General features: G+C 39.2%; 1 protein-coding gene across 7 annotated transcripts in view; it reads left to right on the top strand.

Moving 5' to 3' along the window:
- RIC8B (RIC8 guanine nucleotide exchange factor B) overlaps positions 1–26,399 on the top strand; it is a 119,536-nt gene that overhangs the window by 6,843 nt on the left and 86,294 nt on the right. For all 7 annotated transcript variants that reach the window (XR_004439621.1, XR_004439617.1, XR_004439618.1 and 4 more), the window contains exon 2: positions 3,140–3,187. Coding sequence is in view for 3 of the 7 variants with exons in the window: in XM_033220783.1 (XP_033076674.1) it covers positions 3,140–3,187 (48 nt within the window). In the remaining 4 variants the exon portion in view is untranslated. The remainder of the gene's footprint in view (positions 1–3,139; positions 3,188–26,399) is intronic.

The following is a 26,399-nucleotide window of genomic DNA, read 5'->3' as shown; positions in this document are numbered from 1 at the left end:
GCTGGTGTCAAACTCCTGGGCTCAAGCCATCTGTCCACCTCGGCCCCCCCAAAGTGTTAGGATTACAGGTGTGAGCCACCATGCCCGACCAGTTTAACTCTTTATATTTGATTTTTTTGCTCCTTTTTCTCTGGAAATTAAGCATGTAAAGAAGGTGAGATGGCTGACTCTTGGCTAGGAAATATATGTACAGCTGGAAATGCTTGTTTTCTTTTTCCCCATTTCAGCCTTAGAAAGGGGAGAGAATAAAGATGGGGTACTGAATCAATTAAGTACGATCTAAGTTGGATAAAAGAACCCAGGTTTATAGAAGCCAACATCTGTTGGATCCAAACAGTCTTAGACGTTTAAGCTTCTGAATAGATTGGCACATTCCAGATTCAATTTGTAGTGCCTCACATACCATTGTATTTTCTAATTAAGAGCAACAGAATAATTAGACCTTGGTACTATTCTGAATTCCCACCTTAAAAGATTAATTCTACATAGGAACTGTACAAAAGATACTTTTATAACTTACTGAGTGTCTTTCCAAAAGACAATTTATTTTTCTGTCCCCTTACCATAAATGCCAAAAAAAAGTTTAGAAGAACCATTATATTAACAAGTAGGTACATTTATTCCAGATAATTTATGGAATTAGCGTTTTACTTATAATGGCAAAAAAATAGGCTTTCTTGGTTTCTTAGTGCAATTATTTTCATTTGTATTGAACCTTTATGAAACTTTAGTTTACAACTTTAACCTGATAATCTGGCACTTTTAAGTCTATTGTTAATTTTCACTAAACCTCAGGTCTATACATTTCCAAGTATAGCCCTCATTTACAATCTTTCTTTCCTCTCCTCCTTCCTTCTTTTTCTTATTCTTTATTCATTACTTATCCATTTTATTTTTTTAATTATGAAAACAATATACCAACAATGAGTCTTCTTTGTAAAAAATTGGTACATAATATTTTGTGAGGTGAATATAATATGTATAATAGAATATTGTCACATGCACAGCATTCCGTCAGTCTCCTGTTGGTTATTCCAGTTCTTGCTTTTTTTCCTCCACAATATTGGATGACACTGCAGTGATACACATATAATTATTCTCTCCTTCTAGATCAGTAGGATAAATTCCTAGGAGTAGGAGTTCTGGGTCAAAGAGTGTGAATATTTTTATGGCTTCTAATATGTGTTGTTGCCAGATCACTTTCTCTTTAAGATTTATGTCAGTTTATACTGCCACCAGGAGTATCATACCTGGATTATTGATGTCCATTCTTCACAGGGCATTATGTCCTTAGTCTTGCTTTCCTTTAATCTGGCCTGTGAGCTACTGTCCAAAATGTTCTTCCAGAATGCTGGTCACACCTCCGTCATAGTCTTCCCCTGGTTTCCTGTCACCTGTTTGCCAGTTCAGGTATAAATTTTAAAATCCATGCCCTTACCACCTGACTTCATTCATTTTAATTGTTTTGTATCCATATTCGAGACAGCCTCCCTCCCTCAAATGGCCACTGTCTCCTACCTCTTAGTCTTCCCTCTGATCATTTCTTACATTCAGAACTTCTTTTCTGCCAACATTTCTCCATCTTCTTTAATTTAAAAAATTGCTGCTTCTACAAAGATGTCAACACAGAACCACCTGTAATGATGATATCTTTAGTACTTGGTGTACTTCACTCCTGGTGGGTTGCCAGTAAATATTTGTCATTGTGGCTAATGAGAGAAAGAAAAAAGTAGAGAGATTTTCGGTGGAGATTTTTTTTTTTAGTAGGAAGGCTTAGAATTCTTAAGAGTACTTGGTTCTCCTGAATAAAACTTCAGAGGAGAATGAGGAATTCTGTGCTCTATTTTTGGGGTACCACTGTTCTTTCTGTGATTATGGGCAAGCCAACTTATTCTGTCTTCTATTCTCCTTTACTTCAGCTACAGAGTAGAAAATATAGTATTGCCAATCATTGCGGAAGAGTCATGACACACTCTGCCTTTCCAGTTATTTTTTCCTCAAAATCATTGGCATCATCATCATTATAACCCTAATATTTACTGAGTATTCCTACTTGCCAGCAATGAGATCGTGCTTTATATACATGCCTTAGCTTTTTTTTTTTTTTTTTTTTTTTTGAGACGGAGTCTCGCTCTGTTGCCCAGGCTGGAGTGCCGTGGCCGGATCTCAGCTCACTGCAAGCTCTGTCTCCTGGGTTTATGCCATTCTCCTGCCTCAGCCTCCCGAGTAGCTGGGACTACAGGCGCCCGCCACATCGCCTGGCTAGTTTTTTGTATTTTTTAGTAGACACGGGGTTTCACCATGTTAGCCAGGATGGTCTCGATCTCCTGACCTCGTGATCCGCCCGTCTCGGCCTCCCAAAGTGCTGGGATTACAGGCTTGAGCCAGCGCGCCCGGCGCCTTAGCTTTTTTAAATGTCATGATCTCTCTGTGAACTAGGTACCCCCTGTTTTCAGATGAGAAGCCCGGTTCCAGAGAGTTTACTTGCTCAAGGTCACAGCTAGTAAGTGGTAGAGCCACCATGATTTAAACTCTTATTCTTATTGAACTTTTTTTCTGAAATATCAAACTATCAAGTCTTCCCTATCCACAATTCTCTGATGATTTCTTATTGCATATGAAAAAGAAAGTATAAACTCAGCAACATTGGAAGGCCCTTCCAAATCACCGTCCAGTCTACTTTTCCATTCTCATCTTCCTCCATGCCCCACCCCAAACATATGTCCTGTGTTCCAGTCTCACAAAGTTGCTTATTTCACAAATATATCATATAGTTTCACACATTCGAGCCTTTGTTTTTGTTCCTGGAATGCATTCCATTTGCCTCTGGCAAACTCCTGTTTATCCCTCGAGATCCAGCACAAATATTCTGTATTCTGTGAAAGCCTTTCCGGATTTTCCTGGGCAGTTAGTGGCTTGGTTCGCTGTGCTCCTTTGTGTATATTTCTACTGTAGTCTTTTCACACTGCTTTATAACTATTTGTTTACATGCCTGTCTCCCTTACTTTAATAAGAATATTGAGATATGGGAAGGCAACATTTTTTTACAGGGACATTAGTTTAGATACTATTAAACATAGCCAAAATTAAAAAATACATGTATTTAAAATGACATTGTTTCCCTTTTTTCCCCCCTCAGCATAGGGCTACTTTCAAATTTGAATCAACAGATGAAGATAAAAGAAAGGTAAGTCTTGGTGTTACTCTGTGAATGTTTATGTGTGTGTGTATTTCATTCATGGACTTTCTAAGCAGTGGTCATGTTTTCATCTGATGGTTATTGGTTGGTTTCTTGTTTCCCTTCATTTTATTTTTTAGGAACCCTGAGAAGAAAGGTTAGGTTAGGTTTAGTTTGGGTTACATGTAACTCTTTCCTCCTTTGTCCTCACAGGACTATTTACACTTGTATAAATCGGGAGTGGGAGGGATTCAGAGGAGACTCCCCCCAGATCTACTCACTCCCAAAGACTGACTGTTTAGTGGCAAGACTCCAGGTTGCCCAAAATCCATTGCTAATATTGTAAAGCTTAGCTTGAGACAAGGTCTCGCTCTGTCACCCAGGTTGGAGTGCAGTGGCTCACTGTAACCCCAGACTCCTGGGCTCAAGCAGTCCTGCCTCAGCCTCCCAGTAGCTAGAACTACAGGCATACACCACCATGCCCATCTTTAAATTTTTTGTAGAGATGGGGTCTCATCATGTTGCCCATTCTGGTCTCTTGAACTTCTGGCCTTAAGTGATCCTCCTGCCTTAACCTCCCAAAGTGCTGGGAGTACAGGTGTGAGCTACCATGCCCGGCCCTGCCTTTGTGTCTTGCTATACTCCATACATCTATCCTTGGCCATACAAATGCCAAAATCAAACAAGACAGTATGACTGAATCAGTGTAAATCTATCACTGCTGCTAGAAAAATAGCTTAAATCCAGTATTTTGCAAATAGTGGGTTGACAGTGCCTTGAAATCACTCCTCCGTTCACCTGTATCCCCATATCTAATATCAGTGTCCTGCTCATTTTACCTTTTCAGATTTCTTCCATCCATTTTCTCCTTAACCTCTGCCCTAATTCAGGCCTACATCTGATTACTGCATCAGTTTCCTGACTGTTCTTTTGTTTTCCAGTTACATGCTTTTCTAATAGATTGACATCCATAAATCTAAAATAGCAATCTGACCATGTCATCCTTAGCCTTAAAACCCTTCATCTATCCCTGCAGTGACTTTCTTTGCCTACAGAATAAACGTCAAGCTTCTTAACATGACATGCTGGGTGCTCAGTGATCTGCTATATGCCTACTTTCACAGCTTATTTCTTTTCTCTTCCTTGTATTTTATGTTTTAGGAATAGAAAATGTTTCCAGTTACACACACATCCGCATCCCTTCTGTTTCTTGTGTACTACTTTTGCAGTATATTGTTTTCTACCTAGAATGCTCTCTCCCTCTTGTACACCTCTTCTTTTTCTCACCTGGTGAATCCCTACTCACCTCAGGGGCACCTCCTTCAACAAGCCTCCTTTGACATTCCAGTTAAGGTGAAGTACCTCTTCAATATTCTCATGATACTCTGTATAAATCTCTAACATTAATATTTATGCCTTGTTTCTTAATTATATATCTGTTGATGTTAGACACTGGTATCTTTATACACTTGACATTTGGAGTGCCCAGCACATAATAGGCACTCGGAAAATATTTATTGGATGAGTGACCATGGAATATAAATTTTGTAGATTAAGGTTTAACTCTGACTTTCTTTTGGATTTGAACAATGTAACCAAGACTAGAATACCTTTTAGAACAGGGATTCTCAACCAGGGATATGCTCTTTGGAGAGCTTTTTCAAAATAGCCCTGCTCAGGCCCAATCTCTTATCTACTGAGTGGGGATTTGGGAGGTGAGCTCCAGGCATGTGTATTCTATGTCTCTGTGTGTGTGTGTGTGTGTGTGTGTGTGTGTGTGTGTGTGTATATAAAGTATATAAATTAATCAGAGAGAGGATCTTGTTTCATTGCCCAGGCTGAAGTGCAGTGGCATGATCGTGGTCCACTGTGACACTCCTGGGCTTCAGTGATCCTCCCGCCTTAGGCTCCTGAGTAGCTAGGAATACAGGTACGTGCCACCATGCCCAGCTAATTTTTCAGTTTTTTGTAGAGACAGGCTCTCATTCTGTTGCTCAGGCTGGCCTCAAGGGATCCTCCCACTTTGACCTCCTACAGTCCTAGGATCACAGGTGTGAGCCACTACGTTCAGCCCAGTGTGTATTTTTATAGATGGTCTTTAGGAAATAAATACTCATATATCTGATGGGAGTCCAAAATGGCACAGTCCCTATGGAGAAGAAACTGTCAGTGTCTACCAAAATTGCAGATGCATTTTACTATCTCACCAAGCAGTGTCTCTTTTAGAAATCTATTCTGCAGATAGATTGAACCCTAAGTAAGCAAAGTTATTCATTGAAACATTGTACATAATAGCAAAAGATTGGAAACAAGTGTCCAGCATTTAAGGAGTGTTTAAAGAAACTATGGCTCATTTACGTTATGGAATATTATGATGTAGTAAAAAAGAGATTCACTGTGTGTGCTAATGAAAGAGTGAAAAAGAAAGAAGCAAGGTGTTAAAAAGAACATGTTGTTTGACAAATTCATGATAAGTATTCAGGCTAGGAAGCCAGCTGCCATTTAATTTCATTGGGAAAATCCATACTATATCCATAGATTCATGGTGCCTTAGAAATCTGACATTAGAGTCTGGTAGTGCTTTTACTGGTAAAAATAAGTATGTTAAGACAGAGTCTCCTACCCCATATAAATTTCAGGTGAAAGGGAGAAATTTCTTACACAGTTATTAATACAATGTTTATTTCCAATAGGGTCGTAGAAAAAAACTAACATTTTCAAAGTACTGTCTTTTTCTGAGTTTTAGATTTCTGGAGAGAGTAACTACTGTATAGTGCTTATTACCAGTTATAGTGTGCAGGTTTCTGCTTCCTGGGAGGTCTGTTATAAACAAATGTCATTAGGGACCTAGCCAGGTAATCTTCATTAATGGAAAAACATCGGCAAACAAATCCATTTCTGTGAAGTCTCCAGGGGTTAAAACCATTTGTGACTCTTTCGTGCCTAAGGCTCTTTTTAGACTTCAACATCAGAACTATTGCACAGCTCAGAAGGATGTATACCTTAATAAGCTTTTCACGTTCTTAATGGAGAGACATAGAGAATTAAGGCATTTCTGTACCTTAAGCCTACCCAGAAAATAAAAGAACTCACATTACTGCCCAATTCGTTTGCTCCCTGTGTTCATTTTCACACTGCTGATTAAGATGTACCTGAGACTGGGAAGAAAAAGAGGTTTAATTGGACTTAGAATTGCACGTGGCTGGGGAGGCCTCAGAATCATGGTGGGAGGTGGAAGGCACTGCTTACATGGTGGCGGCAAGAGAAAAAAATAAGGAAGATGCAAAAGTGGAAACCCCTGATAAGCCCATCAGATCTCGTGAGATTTATTCACTACCACAACAACAGTATGGGGGAACCTCCCCATGATTCAGATGATCTCCCACCCTGCTCCTCCCACAATACGTGGGAATTATGGGAGTACAGTTCAAGATGAAGTTTGGGTGAGGACACAGAGCCAGACCATATCATTCTGTCCGTGGCCCCTTCAAATCTCATGTTCTCACATTTCAAAACCAATTACGCCTTTCCAACAGTCCCGCAAAGTCTTAACTCATTTCAGTGTTAATCCAAAAGTCCAAAGTCTCATCTGAGACAAGGCAAGTCCCTTTTGCCTATGAGCCTGTAAAATCAAAAGCAAACTAGTTACTTCCTAGATACAATGGGGGTACAGGCATTGGGTAAGTACAACCATTCCAAATGGGAGAAATTGACCAAAACAAAGGGGTTACAGGGCCCATGCAAGTCTGAAATCCAGCAAGGTAGTAAAATTCTAAAGCTCCAAAATGATCTCCTTTGACTTCGTGTCTCACATCCAGGTCATGCTGATTCAAGAGGTAGGTTGCCATAGTCTTGGGCAGCTCCGCGCCTGTGGCTTTGCAGGGTATAGCTCCACACCTGACTGCTTTCACAGGCTGGTGTTCAGTATCTGTGGCTCTTCCAGGCGCACGGTGCAAGCTGTCAGTGACCTACCATTCTGGGGTCTGGAGGATGGTGGCCCTCTTCTCACAGCTCTACTAGGCGATGTCCCAGTAGGGACTCTGTGAGGGCTCTGAACCCACATTTCCCTTATGCACTGCCCTAACAGAGGTTCTCCATGAGGGCCCTGCCCCTGCAGCAAACTTTTGCCTGGGCATCCAGGCCTTCCTATACATCTTCTGAAATCTAGGTGGAGGTTCCCAAACCTCAATTCTTGACTTCTGTGCACCGGGAGACTCAACACCACTGGAAGCTGCCAAGGTTTGGGGCTTGCACCCCCTGAAACCATGGGCTGAGCTGCCCCTTAGCCCTTTTAGCAATGGCTGGAGCATCTGGGACTCAGGGAACCAAGTCCCTAGGCTGCATACAGCATGGGGGCACTGGGCCCAGCCCATGAAACCATTTTTCCCTCCTCGGCTTGCAGGTCTATAATGGGAGGGGCTGCATGAAGACCTATGACATGCCCTGGAGACATTTTCCCCATTGTCTTGGGGATTAACATTTGGCTCCAGCTTGAATTTCTCCTCAGAAAATGGGTTTGTCTTTTCTACTGCATCATTAGGCTACAAATTTTCTGAATTTTTATAATCTGTTTCCCTTTTAAAGTGGAATGCTTTTAACAGCACCCAAGTCACCTCTTGAATGCGTTGCTGCTTAGAAACTTCTTTTGCAGATATCCTAAATCATCTCTCTCAAGTTCAAAGTTCCACAAATCTCTGGGGCAGGGGCAAAATCCCGCCAGTCCCTTTGCTAAAACATGACAAGAGTCACCTTTGCTCCACTTCGCGACAAGTTCCTCATCTCTATCTGAGACCACCTCATCCTGGACCTTATTCTTATCACTATCAACATTTTTGTCAAAGCCATTCAACAAGTCTCTAGGAGGTTCCAGACTTTCCCACATTCTCCTGTCTTCTAAGCTCTCCAAACTGTTCCAGCCTCTGCCTGATGATACCTAGTTCTAAAGTTGCTTCCATATTTTCGGGTATCTTTTCAGCAACACCCCACTCTACTGGTACCAACTTAACATATTAGTCCATTTTCAACACTGCTAATAAAGACATACCTGAGACTGGGAAGAAAAAGCAGTTTAATTGGACTTAAAATTCCACATGACTGGGGAGGCCTCAAAGTTATGGTGGGAGGCAAAAGGTACTTCTTACATGGTGGTGGCAAGAGAGAATGAGATAAACCTATCAGCTTTCATGAGATGGGTTTATTACCACAAGAACAGTTTGGGGGAAAGCGCCCCCATGATTCAAATTATCTCCCACTTGGTGCCTCCCGCAACATGTGGGAATTATGGGAGTACAATTCAGGATGAGATTTGGGTGGGGACACAGCCAAACCATATCACTGCCCTAGTTCTCTTTCCTAAATGTGTTTTTGGAGGACAGCAGGACATTTTTTGGTAAACTACATTGCTATCTCTTTGAAAAAAACTACCCCCCCCTTATATGAAAAATATTTGTGACAACTTAGAAGTAAGTGTAAGGGAACAGTGCCCTTCAAAAAAAAAAAAAAAAAACTTGATTATTCTATGCTTTTTGGGAGGTAATTATAAATTAATGATCCTTAGACCTAATTCCTGACACTTATATAGTGTTTTGCAGTTTTACAAAGATTTACTTCTTACCGGTAGTGCTGTAAGTATGGTAAGAATATCACCATTCCTATCTTATGAATAAGGAAACTGAGGCTCATGTGAATGACAGCTTGCTAACACTCACACCACTAGTGGTTCAGCCTTACGTAGACAGCAGATTATCTATTATGTGCAGCTCCTTCACTGCGCACTGCTCCATAGCTCCCTCTTATTACCATTGAGGTGTATTTCAGAAGGCTTGAAATTATGATCTAGTACCTTGTTTTCTCTCATTTCATACCTTGAGAAACCATTTAGGTAACTAGACTTAAGTTGGAAGATAGCAAAGGAAATTACCAACTAGAAGTGCTTAAATTTTGCTAGAGAAGTAAAGTCAGATACAACGGCTAATGTTTGTGCATATAATGCAAATAGTTCCAGGTGCGTGCAGATCATTGTATACTTAGATATAAGCACCTGTGTTTATTGAAGCATTTGCTTTATATTCTGTACCTAAATTGGTAGGCTGTGATTATCTACCAGCACATAAACAAATATGTCATGCAAATATGTAGGATTAGGGGGAGGGTATGATGAATAATCTGAAAATTCACATGTTGAGGAAATGAAAGCTCTTAAACAAAAAGCTTTAAAACAAAACTGACCTCAAAACCAATAAAGAGTACTAATTGCAATCAGTTTTGAAAGAGACATATCATAAAATGATTAAAAGATTTCCAGCTCTTTCGTATGTAAGAATACAACCTTATCAAATGTGGAAAATTTCAATTGTCTTGAGATAAATCTTTGTGTATATAGTAATTTTCCTCAAAAGCGTGAAGTTAAAAGTAACCAAATATCAAGCATAGTTTATTACCTTCAAATTCACACAGCCCATATTTCTCTGAAGCCATAAGGTAATTGCCAAGTTGAGATTGCAAGCTCTTTGAGGACAAGAACTCTGGCTTACTTTATATTTTCAGCAAAATAGGCACCTATAATAAATGCTTGTTAAATGAATGAAAAGAACTTGGTGAGTGAGTTGAGGCCACAATTCCTGTAACTTGTACATATTGTTTGGTTTTGTGTTGTATATTATTTTAGCTGTAAAGCAGAACCCCAAGCACAGCTCATGTTGTTCACTGAAAAAGCAGGATACAGTGCAAAAGTATGCATACAGTATGATCACAGCCATGTAAAACTGATAAAAACCATACAAAGAAAAAATGATGACAAGGAGATAAATGGCAGCCACCTGAATAGTTATTACTGTGGATATTTTTCCTTTCTGTTTTTTAAACTGTTCTTTTATATTACAATAGATTATAATGATATAAGCATAGGTTCATTATATAATTATATTACAATATACTCTTATAATAGCGTGATTGGAGTTATAAGCGAAGGACTAATACTTCTTTTTTCAAATCATATATTTTCTCTAAAATTGGCCTTCTTGATTACCTTACGTATTCCTTTTGGGAGAGCATAAAAAACTTACTGAGTTTGGGGTAGTAGTATCTGCAGAGCCAGTTTATGGAGTGAAATATATATAAACACAAAAGTTCATTCTGCCATTTCAAATACTTTTTTCTTTTTTCCCCCCAGACATGAATGTATTTAGCATATTAGAGATCTCTGTAATCCACAAATTTTTTCATTAAATCCTATATTCCTGGCCTTGTGTTAGGCCTTGGCTCCTAAGTTGGCTTTTTGTCCATGGTGTTTGGTTTGGCACTTTCTCAGTTATAGATGCATGCCGAGGCTTGCCATTGTGGACTATAGAAGATGAATGGGTAAATTTCTATATTAGAGTCCCCCAAGGAATATGTGCCAAGATAGAATCATTAATCCTAGACTGTGAATCCATGCTTTGGAATAGCTTGAGGAATGGATGCTTGTTCTAAAAGCCTTTTGCCCTTATTTTGGTCATTTGAAATTGTCACACTCCAGTTTTTACTAGAACAAAATAAGGTTTGTATGCTTTGCAAATTTGACTCAAAATTTATTTGATGTCTTGGCTTGAGGGAATGTTTTGATGCATAGTGCAAGTACAGTTCTCGCTTAGAAACCAATAATTTTCAACATCTTCATGTCTTTAAAATAATTGCACACAATACCAAAAGTGCATCCATACCTTTTACTTTTTAAAGTTCCTTTCCAACTGGAATCTGACACAAGACTTGACTTAGAAGGTCTAAGTTGTATCATAGGACAGGATGAATGCCTCACCGTAGGTCAAAAAAACAATTTAAACTTCATTCCAAATTCCACTTTTAGTTTTAGATGTTTTGCCATGGCATTGGAGGAGTAAATCTAGAAAGCAAGGACAGGACAGCCCTGACTTAGTAAGCCATATGTATGGCAGTCTGTACATGATCTTTGGATCACTTTTTAAGATTTCTGTCTGGGATAATGAGAATACTATCTCTGATTTGTACTTTAGAGTTTCAGGTGCATTTTCTCGTATAGAGATTTCATCAAGAAGTTCCACTTCCAGCCATGGCAGTGTGAGGACCTCTACAGATCTACTCCCTAATGGAACTGGTAAAAATTATTTTTAAGAACAACCATTTAAAGTCTGGAAATAGTCCCAAAGGCATAGAGTCAATGAAGAAACACCTATTGAAGAAAATCTAAAAGTAAGAAAAGTGGGCCGGATGCTGTGTCTCACGCTTGTAATCCCAGCTACTTGGGTGGCTTGAGGAGAGAGGATTGCTTGAGTCTAGGAGTCTGACGCTGTGGTGAGCTATGATCATGCCACTGCATTCCAGCATGGGTGACAGACTGAGACCCTGTCTCTAAGGGAAAAAAAGCAAGGAAAGTGAAAGTCTGTGTTATTTGAACCAAGACCTGTTCTCCCTCTCTTCTCTTGGCTAAGTGAGATGGAAACTCTTCTCCAAACTGGTACAGGGAAGAATATAGGATTTCTTTCCCTCTAGTCCCAGTTGGCGTGCTGTCTTCACAGAAGTGACAGAATGTCGGCATTTCTCATCCTGCCCCCAGCTACCTGTTGCTGAAACTAAATTCTGGATAAGTGTAGCTGAGAGGTGGGTCTTCCCTCCTTCCATTCTGCCCTTCCTCATAGGATAGGAGCTGTACCTTGGGTGTGGCACTGCTGAGAATACTGGGGCCACAGTCATTGTGGTGGTGGAACATGGTTCCACCCCAGGAAAAGCAAACCAAGGAGATCTAGGGTTGCTGTACCTTTACTTCAATTGAGTTGTCAGTCCTAAAGTGGGGATGTCACACAGAAGCATACCATTGCCTTTGCCCCCAACATCAGCACCAGGGCTCAGAAATTTTGTCCAGGGGAAGAAGCAAACCTTATAAAAGAGAGTGCTGAATGCCTCGTCAAAGGAACTGACTTCATTTGCACAGAATATGGAGAAGTTCATGCCTAAGGGTGCAGGTTGTGATGAAAGTCACTTGGGGTGACATTAACACAGTCATTGGAGATACAGGTTAACCCAAAGTCCAGCTACTTTGCTAGGAGGAATGGGATAACTGGGCTAGACTGCTAGAGAGAAAGGAGGAAAATGGTAGCTGGGAGAAACTATCCCTTCAAAAGACTGGATCTGTTTGTGGAGCAATTTTTGCCCCAGGACATTTTTGAAGACAGTTGATCAGTCAACCAGCAATTAGTGACACATAACAGCTGTGTGTGGTCAGGAAAAGAGAAAGTCAGAGGGGCCTGCCAAATCCACTGTCATGCCAGGGCAGCTGTGGGCATACCCAGTGGTGTGCCCCATGAGGTGCAACATTAGGGCTTCACACTTTGAGGAGGGAGAGGGAGAATAGACTGCTAAGATAATTGGGCCAGTCACTAAACAAATAAACAAATACAATAGCAAGTCCTGGAGAAGGTGGGTGGAAGGGAGTGCAAATACCTAGAGTTGTTACAAGATGTCCAGTTTCCACAGGGTAGGGTGGGAGTAGGGGAGGGAAGCAGGCACCAAAAACTGCTTGTATGAGTGACCAGACGTTGGATTTAACAAAGACTTCAAAGTAGCCATTATAAATATATTCAGAGAGCTGAAGGAAACCATGATTAAAGAAGTAACAGATGTAATGAAGTCACATAAAATGGAGAAATCAATACAGAGATAGAAATTATTTTTAAAAAGAGCCAAATAGACATTCTGGAGTTGAATAAAATACAATAACTGAAATAAAAATTCACCGAAGGGGCTCAACAGTAGATTTGAATTGGCAGAAGAAAGAATAAGCAAACCTGAAGCAATAGAGAATATTCAAGGCAAAGAACAGAATAAAGAAAAACGAAGAGAGCCTTAGAGAATTGTGGAATAACATTTACACACCAACCTATACATAACAGGAATACCAGAAGGAGAGGAGAGAGAAAGAGAGGAGAAGAAAAATATATTTGAAGAAATAATGGTTCAAAACTCCCCAAATTTATTGGAAACCTACATATCCGGGAAGTTCAGTGAACCCAAAGAGATGCATAAATACATCATAGTAAAAATGCTAAAAGCCAAAGACAAGGAGAAAATCTTGAAAACAGCAAGAGAAAAATGACTCATCACTACAAGGGAAGGTCAGTAAGATTCACAGCCGACGTCTCATCAGAAATGTAAGTCAGTGGGATAACATTTTCAAAGTGCCTAAAGAGGAAACCTCATCTGAGAATCCTATATCTAGTAAAGCTATCTTTTAACACTGCAGGGGAGATAAAGACATTTTCAGATAAATAAAAAACTGAAAGAATTTGTTGCTAGCTGACTCACCTTACAAGACTTACTAAAACACGTTTTTCAGACTGAAAGCAAGTAACCCTAAACAGTACTTTGAATCCACATGAATATATAAAGAGTACCTGTAAAGCTAATTATGTAATTGTAAAAGTCAGTATTAATACATAATTATCCTATTTTCTCTTAACTGATTGATTTTAAAAGCATTTTTATAAAACAATATGTATATAATGTTCAGTCGATAATATAGAGAAATGTAATACACTTGCCAAAAACAGCACAATGGTGAATGGGAGCAAAGCTGTACTGAACTAAGGAAGCAAATCCAGATGGTAACTAGTATCCACAAGAACAAATCAAGAAAACCAGAAACGATAAATAAGAAGGCTAATATATCAAAAGCTATAAATGTATACTTGTTCTCCTTTAGCTTCTTTAAAAGACAAAATTATAAAGTAATAATTATAATAATGTATTATTGGATTTGTAATGTTTATAGATGTATAGAACAATAATACTATAGAAAAAGGGGGAAGGGAATAGTGAAGTGGCTACGTTGTCTGGGGTAAATACCCAGGGTTCGTCTTCTCACGCCAAGATAATTTAGGATATGGACACATACCAAGAGTTTAGGAGCGGAGGACTAATAGGCAAAAGAAAGAGAAAGGAAACTAGCTCCCTCTCTAGTGAGAGAGAGGGGGCTTCTGAGAGGAAAAAGGAGCCAGCAGCGGATGTGCCAGATTTTATAGTCAGATTTGAGGAGGTGATGTCTGATTGACATAGGGCTCACAGATTGGTTCGATCAGGTATGATGTTTACATAGTGTGGGGAAGGCTGGCCGCCCCACCTTCTTCTTCTTATGCAAATGAACTTTCCCATTGGCCAGCACTATCTTATCTGCTCCTTAATGTACATGTGGCTGACAAAGAGAAGGGAAGATGGAGCCACCATCTTAAATATGATTGGCGCAGCTGCCGGCATGTGTGTCTGCAGCTCGATTTTACAGGCTGCTCTTTGTTAGAAAGGAAAATAATTTGGGACTGCTTTTCATTAAAAGGAAAACCATGCCAAGGACTTCCATACCCTCACTATCTGCCTAAGTAATTTCTTCTTAACTCCTGTATCAATAGTGCTATATAGGAATGTTTCTATATCTCACTGGAATTAGTATAAATCTGGAGTTGATTCTAGTAAGGCATATATGCTAAGCCCTAGAACAATGACTAAGGATATAACTCATACTTACACTCTGAAAACTGTAAAACATTGTTAAAAGAGATTAGAGAAGCTTAAAATAAATGAAAAAAATCCCATGATCATGGATTAGAAGACTTACTATTGCTAAACTGTCAGTACTCCTCATATTGATCTACAGATTCAAAGCAATACCTTTTAGAAACCCAGATGGCTTCTTTGTAGAAATTGACAAGCTAGTTCTAAAATTCATATGGATTTTTGACACAGAGTAGTCAAAAAAACCTTGAAAGGAAGAACAAGCTCAGAGGATTCACAATTCCTTATTTTGAAATTTACTACAGGGCCAAGAGCAGTGGCTCACGCCTATAATCCCAGCACTTTGGGAGGCCGAGGTGGGAGGGTCTGTTCAGTTCAGGAGTTTGAGACCAGCCTGGGCAATATAGTGAGATGCCCATGTCTAAAAAGAAAAAATTGCTACAAAGCAGTAATAATCAAGGCAGCTGGTATTGTTATGAGTATAAATGTAGATATTAACAAATGGTGCCGTGACACTTAGGTAGCCACATGTAAAAGAATGCAGCTGGATTCTTACCTCATGCTGTATACAGAAATTAACTCCAAATGAATCAAAAACCCAAATGTAAGCATTAAAGTCATAAAATTCTTAGGAGAAAACATAAAGGCAAATCTTCATGTCCTTGGATTTGGCAGTGGATTCTTAAACTTCTTTAAGTAATCCACTGTAACACCGAAAGCACAAGTAATAAAAGAAAAAAATACATGAATTGGATTTCATCAAAGTTAAATACTTCTGTGCTTTGAAAGATACTATCATGAAAGTAAAAAGACAACCCACAGAATGGGAGAAAATGTTTGCAAATCCTGTGTCTGATAAAAGACATGTATCTAGACTATATAAATAACTCTTACAACTCAAAGGCAACTCAATCTTAGAACGGGCAAATGATCTGACTAGACACTTTTCCAAAGAAGATATATAAATGGTCAGTAAAGATACTGGACATCATTAGTCATCAGGGAAATACAAATCAAAACCACCATAAAATATCAGTTCATACCCACTAGGATGGCTAAAACAAAAAAGTAAGATAACAAGTGTGGACAAGAACTGGAAGAAATCAAAATCCCCGTACACTGCTGGTGGGAATGTAGTATGATGCAGCACTTTGGAAAACAGTCTGGTGGATCCTCAAAAGGTTGAGTAATTACCATGTGACCAAGCAGTTGCACTCCTGGGTGTCTACCCAAGAGAAATGGAAATATATATCCGCATGAAAACACAAATATTCACACAAATATGTACACAAATATTAATGGCATTACTCATAATTGCCAAAAGATGTAAATATGCCCATCACCTGGTGAGTGGATAAATAAAATGTGTTATATCTATACAATGAAATATTTGACCATACAAAGGAATAAACTAACTGATGCTGCTGCAACATGGATGAACCTTGAAAACATGCTACACGAAAGATGCCAGACACTTAAAAGGCCACATATTGTATGATTTTATTAACTTAAAATTTTAGAATAGGCAAATCTATGGTGACAAAGTAAATTCATTGTTGCCAGGGGCTAGAGGAAGAGGGCAATCAGGAGTTACTGCTAATAGGTATCTTGAGCTTTTGGGGATGATGAGAATGTTCTAAAATTAGATAATAAGGATGGTTGCACAAGTGTGAATACAGTAAAAACCATTGAATTGCATGCTTTAACAAGTTGATCCTGATCCTGACAATATGTGAATTTTATCTCAAGCTATTTTAAAAATAAATAGTAGTAGATTATGTATCTTCTATTTCCATCAGTTCCAAGTACTGTTGGGTGTTAACATTTAATCCTCACAACAAAGCTATAAAGTAGGTAGAATTTTGCTTATTTTACAGATGACGAGACAAAGGCACGCAGAGAAATTACTTGCCAAAAATAAGGAAGTTGGAGGCCATGATTCGAGCTTAGGCAGCCTTACTCCAAGACCCATGTGCTACACCATACTGCCGCTCATTAATAATTGGATTGACCTGTTGTGTAGTTTATGAATCGATTCTATTTATTTCCTGATTTTAGGCACCCAAAATGTAAGATTTGATGGAGAATATAAAGCTTTGACATTAAACTAGTTATAGCATTGACAGAAAACAGAAGATCATGCTTGCCAGTGTAAGTGACTGAATAGAGTAACTAGTGAAGAAGATAGCTGTGTAGTACTGGACTTACAACACTTAGGCTTGTTGCAGATCCTTTTGATGCCTCGGATTTATTTTTTGTTGTCAAAAATGTAAGGTTTCCTTTTCTCAGTAGCTAGCTTCTTTCTTCCTTTCACATTTTGATCATATGCTGAGGAAAGTGCAGAAATTTGTACATCTTTGATGCAAGGAAAACTCATAGGGACCTGAAACTTCCTGTCTGACCAAATATTTCCACTGTTCTCAACTCCTCTATTTGTAGATAAAAAAAACTGGAGGTTGACTTACCCAGGGTCAGAGTTAATGAGCAGAAAAGCTAGAACTTAAACCAGGTCCTCTGTCTTCTTTTCCGACTTCAGTGATGATCTTTGCAGGGCTTATCCTCAGATAACTCACAGTGTAGTAAGGGACCCACAGTGTCTTCCAGTACAGTATGATTCCTTCTGCGGCATCCTACACTAAGGATCATCACCCTGACTGAATACTTCTGGTAATGGAAAGCTTACAGCAGCCATGGTACTTTATTTTAGATAGCCCTAATTGTTAGAATAATTTTACTTGTATGAACTCTAAATCTGCTTTGCTTGTCCTAGTTTACCTATATTTCTCTTGGCCACTGTTGTCCATTATTGGACTTAGCTTTCCACCTCTTTGCTACTTAATCTTTATGATTTTTTTCCCCTACTTACTGCCCAACACATTTATCAAAAAGCTTTCTCTGGCAAAATTCCCTATAGTTTATTCCTTCAGTCTTTTAGCACATAGCTTAAATTGCTGTATATTGAAATTGAACATTTCTTATTCATTTTACATACGTTCAGCATCCCTAATATTATAAACACTTGAGTCATGTTCTTTTATATCTCACTAACCCAAAATAGACATCTTGTCACTAAGTTAGAATATATTTCTCTTGAATAATTTGCATGCACTTAAATTTTAAATTGGGAACATTTTCAGATATGTTACTCTAACGGGGTAGTGTACATAGGTGGTCAGTAATGGACACTGTAGAATCTATGGAATTAATAGAAAAATTGCAGGGTTTTTTTTGTTTTTTGTTTTTGTTTTTGTTTTTTTGAGACGGAGTCTCGCTTGTCGCCCAGGCCCAGGCTGGAGTGCGGTGGCGCGATCTCGGCTCACTGCAAGCTCCTCCTCCCGTGTTCACGCCATTCTCCTGCCTCAGCCTCCCGAGTAGCTGGAACTACAGGCGCCTGCCACCACGCCCAGCTAATTTTTTGTATTTTTATAGAGACGGGGTTTCACCGTGTTAGCCAGGATGGTCTCAATCTCCTGACCTCGTGATCCACCCACCTTGGCCTCCCAAAGTGCTGGGATTACAGGTGTGAGCCACTGCACCCAGCCTGCAGTGTTATTTTTTATAACATCACTACTTCCCTTTCTCAAGTGGCTTTACCATTTCATTAAAAGGCAGACCCTTGTAAACAAACAAAAATACTCCTAGCAGTATTTTTCTTGCATAGAATGTGCTTGTTAGCGTTTCTTGATCTGTTTGTTCATCTGGCCATCTTTATGATGTAATGTGCATCAACCTCCTATTCTATGCCAAGCACTATGCTAGAGGTTTCTAATATATCATCTTATTTCATATTTATAAGCCCTAGTTATCCCTGTCTATTTAGAGTTAAGGAAATGTGAAATCAAGTGATTTCAAGAAATTTGCCCAAGATTACCTAGCCACAGGGGCAGAGCACAGCTGGTGTCTGAATCCAGGTGCTTTTTTACTTCAACTATACTGTTTCAATTAAGTCATGTATAAGATGCCTTATACTTCATAATAGGGTCTCTCATATGCTGTCTATGTAAATAATTGCCATAAGCATGTGAGATAGATAAATCTCTGTCTTACAAATAAGGAAATTTAGTTTCAGAGAGATCAATTTACTCCAGATCCAGGTTCAGAAAATAGAACTAGGGACTAGAAAGAACCCACATATTTTGTTTCTGTGCTTTTTCTGCTATATTATTAATGTGTTCTTATGCCTTGGAAGACCTCTAAAATCACACAGCTGTCTCATTGAGACAACTTAACTTCCCTCTTTCCCCTATTCTCGGCTATGTTAGTCTGATTGAGCTGTCAAAATACCACAGACTCTATGACTTAAAGGACAGAAATTTATTTCTGTAAGTTCTGAAGGCTGGGAAGCCAAGATCAAGGTGCTGTCAAGGTAGGTTTCCTTTCGAAGCCTTTTCTCCTAGCCTGTGAGCAGCAGCCGTATCACTGTGTGCTCACATGACCACTTCTTTGTATGCATTTACACAGCACGAACACAAGCTCTGGGTGTCTCTTACAAGGGAAGTAATCCCACGAGACCAGGGCCCCACCCACATGACTTCACCTAACCCTACTTACCTCTGTATTAGTTTGTTCTTACACTGCTATAAAGAAATACCTGAGACTGGGTAATTTATTCAGAAAAGAGGTTTAATTGGCTCACAGTTCTACAGGCTGTACAGGAAGCAAGGCAGCATCTTTCTGGGGAAGCCTCAGGAAGCTTTTACTCATGACAGAAGGCAAAGTGGGAGTGAGACACCTTATGTGGCTGAGCAGGAGGAAGAGAGAGAGAAGGGGGAGGTGCTACACACTTTTAAACAGCCAAATCTCATGAGAACTCAGGACAGTACCAAGGGGAAAATCTGCCTCCATGACCCAGTCACCTCCCACCATGCAATTCTCCCCTCCAGCACCAGAGATTACATTTCAACATGAGATTGAGGGGGACACAGATGCAAACCATATCACTGCTCAAAAGTCCCATCTCCATATGCTAATATTATCACATTGTGGGTTAGAGCTTTAACATATGAATCTGGGGGCATGGGACACAAACATACAGTCCATATATTAGCTTACCATCAGAGTCCCTGACTATCTTTTGTGCATGCTTGGGCTATTAGAGCTGAAAACCAGGGATTCAAAGATAGAGGAACTAGTTCAGAGTGAGTAATTGAGTGTTGTGGAGTAGATGGTATTGGAGACAAGGTAAGGAAATTCCAAAGAGATTGTATATAGGAAAGAACTTGATTCACTAAAAGAGGTAAAGAAGCAAAGGGGCTGCTATAGGATCAGGATTTATATCAGCCACCAAGATATGAGGTAAATGTTATTGTGACAGTGTTCATCTTGCAGCCTTGCTAGTGTACTGTGTAATCAAACTGTAGCTTGTGCTAGGAACTCCCTAAAGATTAAATGAGATAATATTCTCTCATTTGGTAAATTCTAATTTGAAACAAATGAAGATTCTTCTGTATTTGCCAACATACTAACTTTAAAGACTAAAATACATTTCACATGGGCAGTGGAGAATAGGGCTTTCTGAAAAATAGACTTAAGTAGTAGAAGAAGCAGAGTTGGCTGGTACTGTGTTTGAAGAGAAATAGAAAGTTTTGACACACCCATTTTCGCCCTCAAAATGGAGGCTTGTAAATGGAAGCTTATAAAACCTTTCTTGTCAAGAAAGAAAGGGCAGCTGATTGGTTTTGTAAGCTTCCATTTACACCTAAGCTCTTTCCTGTTAATGAATTCTTGATGATGTGATGTATCTTTCTCAGGATTGCTAAATAGCAAAGAAATTTGAGCCAAACTTGTTTAATAATTGTTTTTCAGAACTTTATTTTCAGTTTTTTTGACAGATCACTGTGATATATAACATAACATTGATTGTATTACTGAAAAATGTACATATGCAGGAAAGGAAGTTAGAGATGAAATTTAGGAAGTGACATACAGCCTCATTCAGCGACAGTATCCATTAAATACAAAATGAGAATTACCATTGCCTTCCATATTACAAGTAGGAAAAACCCTGAAGTGTATATAATATTAAGCTTTTACATGAACTCAGCTGCATGAGTATTCATTTTAGAAGACCTCCATGTTAGCTTTTTATAAAGAATTCAAATTTGACCCCTAGAATCCTCCCAGAACCTTTATTAAAAGCGTATTTTAAAATTCTGGCAATAAGTCATTAACTATTTAGTATTTTTGTGGTTTACAGTTTTTGAATAGGTCCGTCTTGTGGAACTGACAACATTGTCCCAGCTACAATTATAGTAAGCTTATTTTAGAATTTAATATCACCCTCATCTTCTGCATATGCACATGCACCTCTTGTTCCCCGCTGCATACACATGCTGTATACAGAGGGCAGTAGTTAAGGACTATCAGATTTAGGTGGCTGACCTTCAGAAGCTCCAGTTAAGAACTAAAATTAGATCCTTGTGGAATATGTATCCAGTGACGTTCATCACAGAAGAGTGTAGACATAACCTTGAGAGGCCAGGGAAACATCATCCAAGGGAGCTTGCCTTAACTACAAAAATTCCTTTGACGTCTCATTTTTTATCTTAAAAATTCATGCAACTTATGCAATGTGATTTATAATGCATTCATTTATTTTCATGTAGAAATCCCCTATCCCAAATAAATCTTTTAGTAAAATAGTGGTTAAAGAATATGTACCAAAATTACCCTGTGACTTTAAGCATCCCTGGTACTGGGCCACATCTCCCAGATGAATGTGCATAACCTATTTTAAGATTAGGGTCTATCCCATCACTATAAGAGTACTGGTAGATTCAAGTGAGTATAATTCAAGCAAGTGGCTAACACTGTAGTCATAATGGGCAAAAAAGCAGGGAAGGAGGAGTCTATTCTATTATCTATTCTGTTTTATTAAAGGGAAAGTGGCAGACTGTAAGGATAGGTATTTCACTGCCACTACAATATGAGAATTTTTGTTTAAAGTAGAACCATGTTTAAGGATTTAGGTCTGTTTATTTAAGGAAAACAAAAATCTGTTCTCAGAAATTCCCTTCACTGGCCTAGTTTAGCCCAGAATTGCTTTTAATGTTAGGAACACTCATTTTTGTTTTAGTTCTTGTGTATTACTACATACCAGTAAAAGAGAGTAGGACTGAGTCAAATTAGAATTTGAGTCCCCTTTCCCACTGTAGCATTCTCTGCTACATTAAGCAAATCATTTAGCCTATCTGGGAGTCAGTTTTCATATATATAAAATGAGAAGCATATCCTCTTGTCCTGAGTATGTTAATAGGTGTTATTTTTTTAAAGGGTTCTGTGGTCAAAGTAAGGAAATATCAGTTTTAAAAAAATGAACAGGGCTGGGCACAGTGGCTCAAGCCTGCAATTCCAGCACTTTGGGAGGCAAAGGTGAGGGGATTGCTTAATTAAGGCCTAGAGTTTGAAACCGGCCTGGGCAGCATAACAAGACCCTGTCTCTAAAAGTTAAAAAAAATAGCTGAACACAGTTAATTGTACCCCTATTCCTAGCTACTTGGGAGACTGGGGCAGGAGGATCCTTTGAGCCCAGGAGTTCGAGGTTACAGTGAGCTATGATCATGCCATTGCTCTCCAGCCTGGGTGACAGAGTAATGATACCCTGTCTCAAAAAAAAAAAAAAAAGAAGTTTCTTTTCCATAATACATGGGAGAATCTTTGGTAGTTTGGTATGCCTTATAAGTTTCCGAGGCTTATTTGCCTACAAAACCCATTTTTATAGACTCTTTTGTACTGCTAGTGTTTGTTAATGGTAAGTGATCATTATAGCACCTTCTCTTGACATTCTGATTCTAGAAATTGGACACATTTTGTTTGACTGTTCAGCTCGTTTCTAGACTGAAATTATCCTAGGGTTACTAACAAGTTGAACTCAATGCTTGTAATGTGTGTGTATCCTGCCCTTTTTTCCAGCTGGTACTGCAAAGTTACTGCATTTTCCTGTTTCTTGTAAATAACGCAAACATTATTCCTTGTCTTTTGCAGTTTTTCACTTTCTCTGTTCCCCTTTGTTTCAGTGTATTCAATTATTGGCCCATTTTTATTTTAAATTAATCTATTCATCTTTATCTGAATTTCAGCAACTAATAGTAAAGATTTCTGAAACCCTCAGCCCATTAAATCCTTTTGAGAAACACTAATGTTGGAGAGAAAACTATGTCACTTCTACATGTGGGCTTATTTCAATTAGAAAAACAAGCCACCTTTAAAATGTTGCTATTGGTTAAGATCTTTAATTATAGGTATTGATCTTAAAAATGTAAAATTTTAACTCTTACTGTGTACCATCATTTCATTTAATAAAACAACATTGTAATAGAAAGAGTATTATCCCCATTTTATAGGTAATGAGACTAAAGCTCAGAGAAACCAAGTAACTTATCCAGATCTCACAAATAATAAATAGCAGTCATAACCAACTTATATTCTCTCTATTATACCTTGTAGCTTCTTATTAAAACATGTGATAATACTATATGTGGCATATGTATTGTAGTTATAATGATAAGTAACATTTATTGACTAATTCTAGGGCAGCACATACACATCATCTCATTTAATTCCCTCAACAACCCTATGAGGTAGGTACTTTTTTTTCTTTCTTTCTTTCTTTTTTTTTTTTTGAGACAGAGTCTCGCTCTCTCACCTAGGCTGGAGTGCTATGGCAGTGAGTGCTCTGCTCACTGCAACCTCTACCTCCTGGTCCCAAGCGATTCTCCTGCCCCAGCCTCATGAGTAGCTGGGATTACAGGCGCCCACTACCACGCCCATCTAATTTTTGTATTTTTAGTAGAGACGGGGTTTCACCATGTTGGCCAGGCTGGTCTCGAACTTCTGACTTCAGGTGATCTGCCCACCTTAGCCTCCCAAAGTGCTGGGCATGAGCCACCGCGCCCAGCCTCAAGTAGGTACTATTATATCAATTTTACAGGTAAGGAAATAAAGAAATTGGTCAACTTAAAGTCATACAACTGAAGTAAGTGGCAGCTGGGAATCAAATCCAGAGCTTTAATAACCTATTAAATGTTTGGAAATAATATTCTATAGCACACAGTGCTTTGAAGATGTCATACCCTAGTATGTATGTTTGTAAATATTCAACATATTTGACAGCATCTTTGTGCCTAGTGTGTATGTTTGTAAATATTCAACATATTTGACAGCATCTTTGAGAAATATGTTAGACCCTGCCCCCGCCAAAGCTGATAAAAGAGATAACTCTCCGTAAATATAATTCAAGGTCAGAGGCTTAAGTGCTATAAAAGTGCTACAGATTAAGTATTCTGGATTTAGAGGTGGAAGGGATTACTTCCTGCTGGGGGATGGTGAAAAAGATAGCATTTGATTTGAAAGGAGGAGTGATTTAAGAAGGTTGGGAGGACGTTTTGAATACAGGAAGTAACATGAGAAAAGGCACAGAAGTTTGGACAGGCATTAGAGAGTAGATTATGGTGCCTAGATCAAGGATATTATGACAATAAGCAGTTGAATGTGAGTTTTAGAAAGGTGAGTTATGGGTGATTGGTCCCCTTCCTAGTTAATGTGTTTGGATGTGTTTTATTTCAGGTGTCTACTATGAGATAGTTAAAGAGAAATGTCTACCAGGCAGCAGCATTTTCTTTTTGCTGCCAACTTTAGGAAGCAAGTCACCTATCTCAGAAGTAAAAGATACCACCATCAACCAAGTTATACAAGTTAGAAATCTATGAGGTTCCTTGCCTCCTCTTTCTTCTTCGTTCTTGACCTATCATTCTATCAAATTGTTCAGTCAATTCTACACCCTTAAAATCTTTCCTCTGCTGGGCGCCATGGTTCACTCCCGTAATCCCAGCACTTTGGGAGGTGAGGAAGATCACTTGAGCTCAGGAGGTCGAGGCTGCAGTAAGTCATAAAGGCACCACTGCACTCCAGCCTAGGTGACAGAGTGACACCCTGTCTCAAAAAAAACAAAAACAAAAAACAGCAGCAACAAAAAAACCTCTGTAATTTTCCCAGTTTCGTTACCACTGCCTTAGTTCAGCCCTCCATCATCTCTCTTACTGCAACAACCACTTAACTGCCTTGCTTCTGGTCCTCCTCCCCCTTTTTTACTCATTTTCCATATTAACAGCAGAGTGATGCTTCCAAAATACAAATCTAATGTCATTTTCCTGCTTAATACTCTGCAGTAAGTTCCCCATTTCCTTCTGGATTAATTCCAGACTCTTCATTCTTCTCATATAAACATGGACTAGTATATTTTCTCTTTAAAAAAGAAAGAACAGCCTTTGTTGACCTTACATTTCCTCTTATTGTCAGCCCATTTCTCTGTTTGTCTTACAGTAACATCTTGAAAGGTATCTACTTCTCTCTCTTTTTTACCTCCCAGTTACTCTTCAGAAACTTTTTGTTTGTTTGTTTGTTTGTTTGTTTTGAGATGGAGTTTCGCTCTTGCTGCCCATGCTGGAGTGCAATGGTGTGATCTCGGCTCACTGCAACCTCCGCCTCCCGGGTCCAAGCGATTCTTCTGCCTCAGCTTCCCAAGTAACTGGGATTACAGGCATGTGCCACCATGCCTGGCTAATTTTTTGTATTTTTAGTAGAGACAGGGTTTTTCCATGTTGGCCAGGCTGACCTCGAACTCCCAACCTCAGGTGATCCACCCGCCTTGGCCTCCCAAAGTGCTGGGATTACAGGCGTGAGCCACCACGCCGGTCCCCAGAAACTGTTTTTATCAAGGCCATTTGTGATCTAGCACTGCCAGGTCTTTATGCTATTTGACCTTTCATCTGCATTTCAAACAGTTGACCATTCCCTCCATAAAATATTTTCTGCCGTCTTGTGTTCCAGAACGCCACACTCCTAAATTTCCTCTTGCTAATACCTCTTTACCTCCTTTATCAGTTTTTCTTCTCCACAGCCCCTGAGTGGTAGCATCTTTCGTGGCTTTTAGTCCCCATTTTCTCTGTATGTTTTTCTCTAGGCAATCTCATCTACTTTTGTAACTTAAGAATGCCCTTATTCATATAGAAAGCATAGATAACCCTGATGGCTGCTTAGGGCTCCAGCCATATACATTCAGCTTCCTATTGGACATATCCAGTTACCACAAACTTAATGTGACCTTACAGAATTTTCCTCCAAGCCTGTGTCTTTCCCCAGTCAACCCTTCTCAATAAATGGTACTATGTTGGCTTAAGCCAGAAACTTCCCTCTCCCCCACAAATAGTAAGTCCTATCAATTTTCCCTCTAAAATACATACCAAATCTGTTCACTTGTCTCCCTCTCCACTGCTACCACTCTGGTTGAAAGTATGTTTGTTCCAGTCCAACCCATTTTCCACACAGTGATGGTGATTTTTTAAAAATCATTTAATTGGATTATATCTCTCTTTTACATAAACTCCTTTAGTGACTTTTCATAGTGTTTAAAAAGTAAAGTCTGATCTTATCATGGCCTGTAAGACGCCACGTGACCTGGTCCTTGCTTACTTTCCAGTTTCATCTCACAGCACTCTGCCTCCAACATCACCCACCTTAGCTTTCAGGACCTTAAACAAACCAGGCTCTGTCTATACTGTTCTTTCTCTCTTTCTTTTTTCTTTCCCCCTTCCCTTCCCTTCCCTCCTTCTCTCTCTCTTTTTCTTTCTTTCTCTCTCCCTCTCCCGCCCTCTCCCCCTTCCTTCCCTCCCTCCCTCCCTCTTCTCTTCCCCTTCCCTCTTCCCTCTTC

Source organism: Trachypithecus francoisi, unplaced genomic scaffold (assembly GCF_009764315.1).
Source record: "Trachypithecus francoisi isolate TF-2019V2 unplaced genomic scaffold, Tfra_2.0 Lachesis_group11, whole genome shotgun sequence".
Lineage (NCBI taxonomy): Eukaryota > Metazoa > Chordata > Mammalia > Primates > Cercopithecidae > Trachypithecus > Trachypithecus francoisi.
The sequence above is the reverse complement of the archived record's forward strand: the minus strand, read 5'-3'. Positions and strand labels throughout refer to the sequence as shown.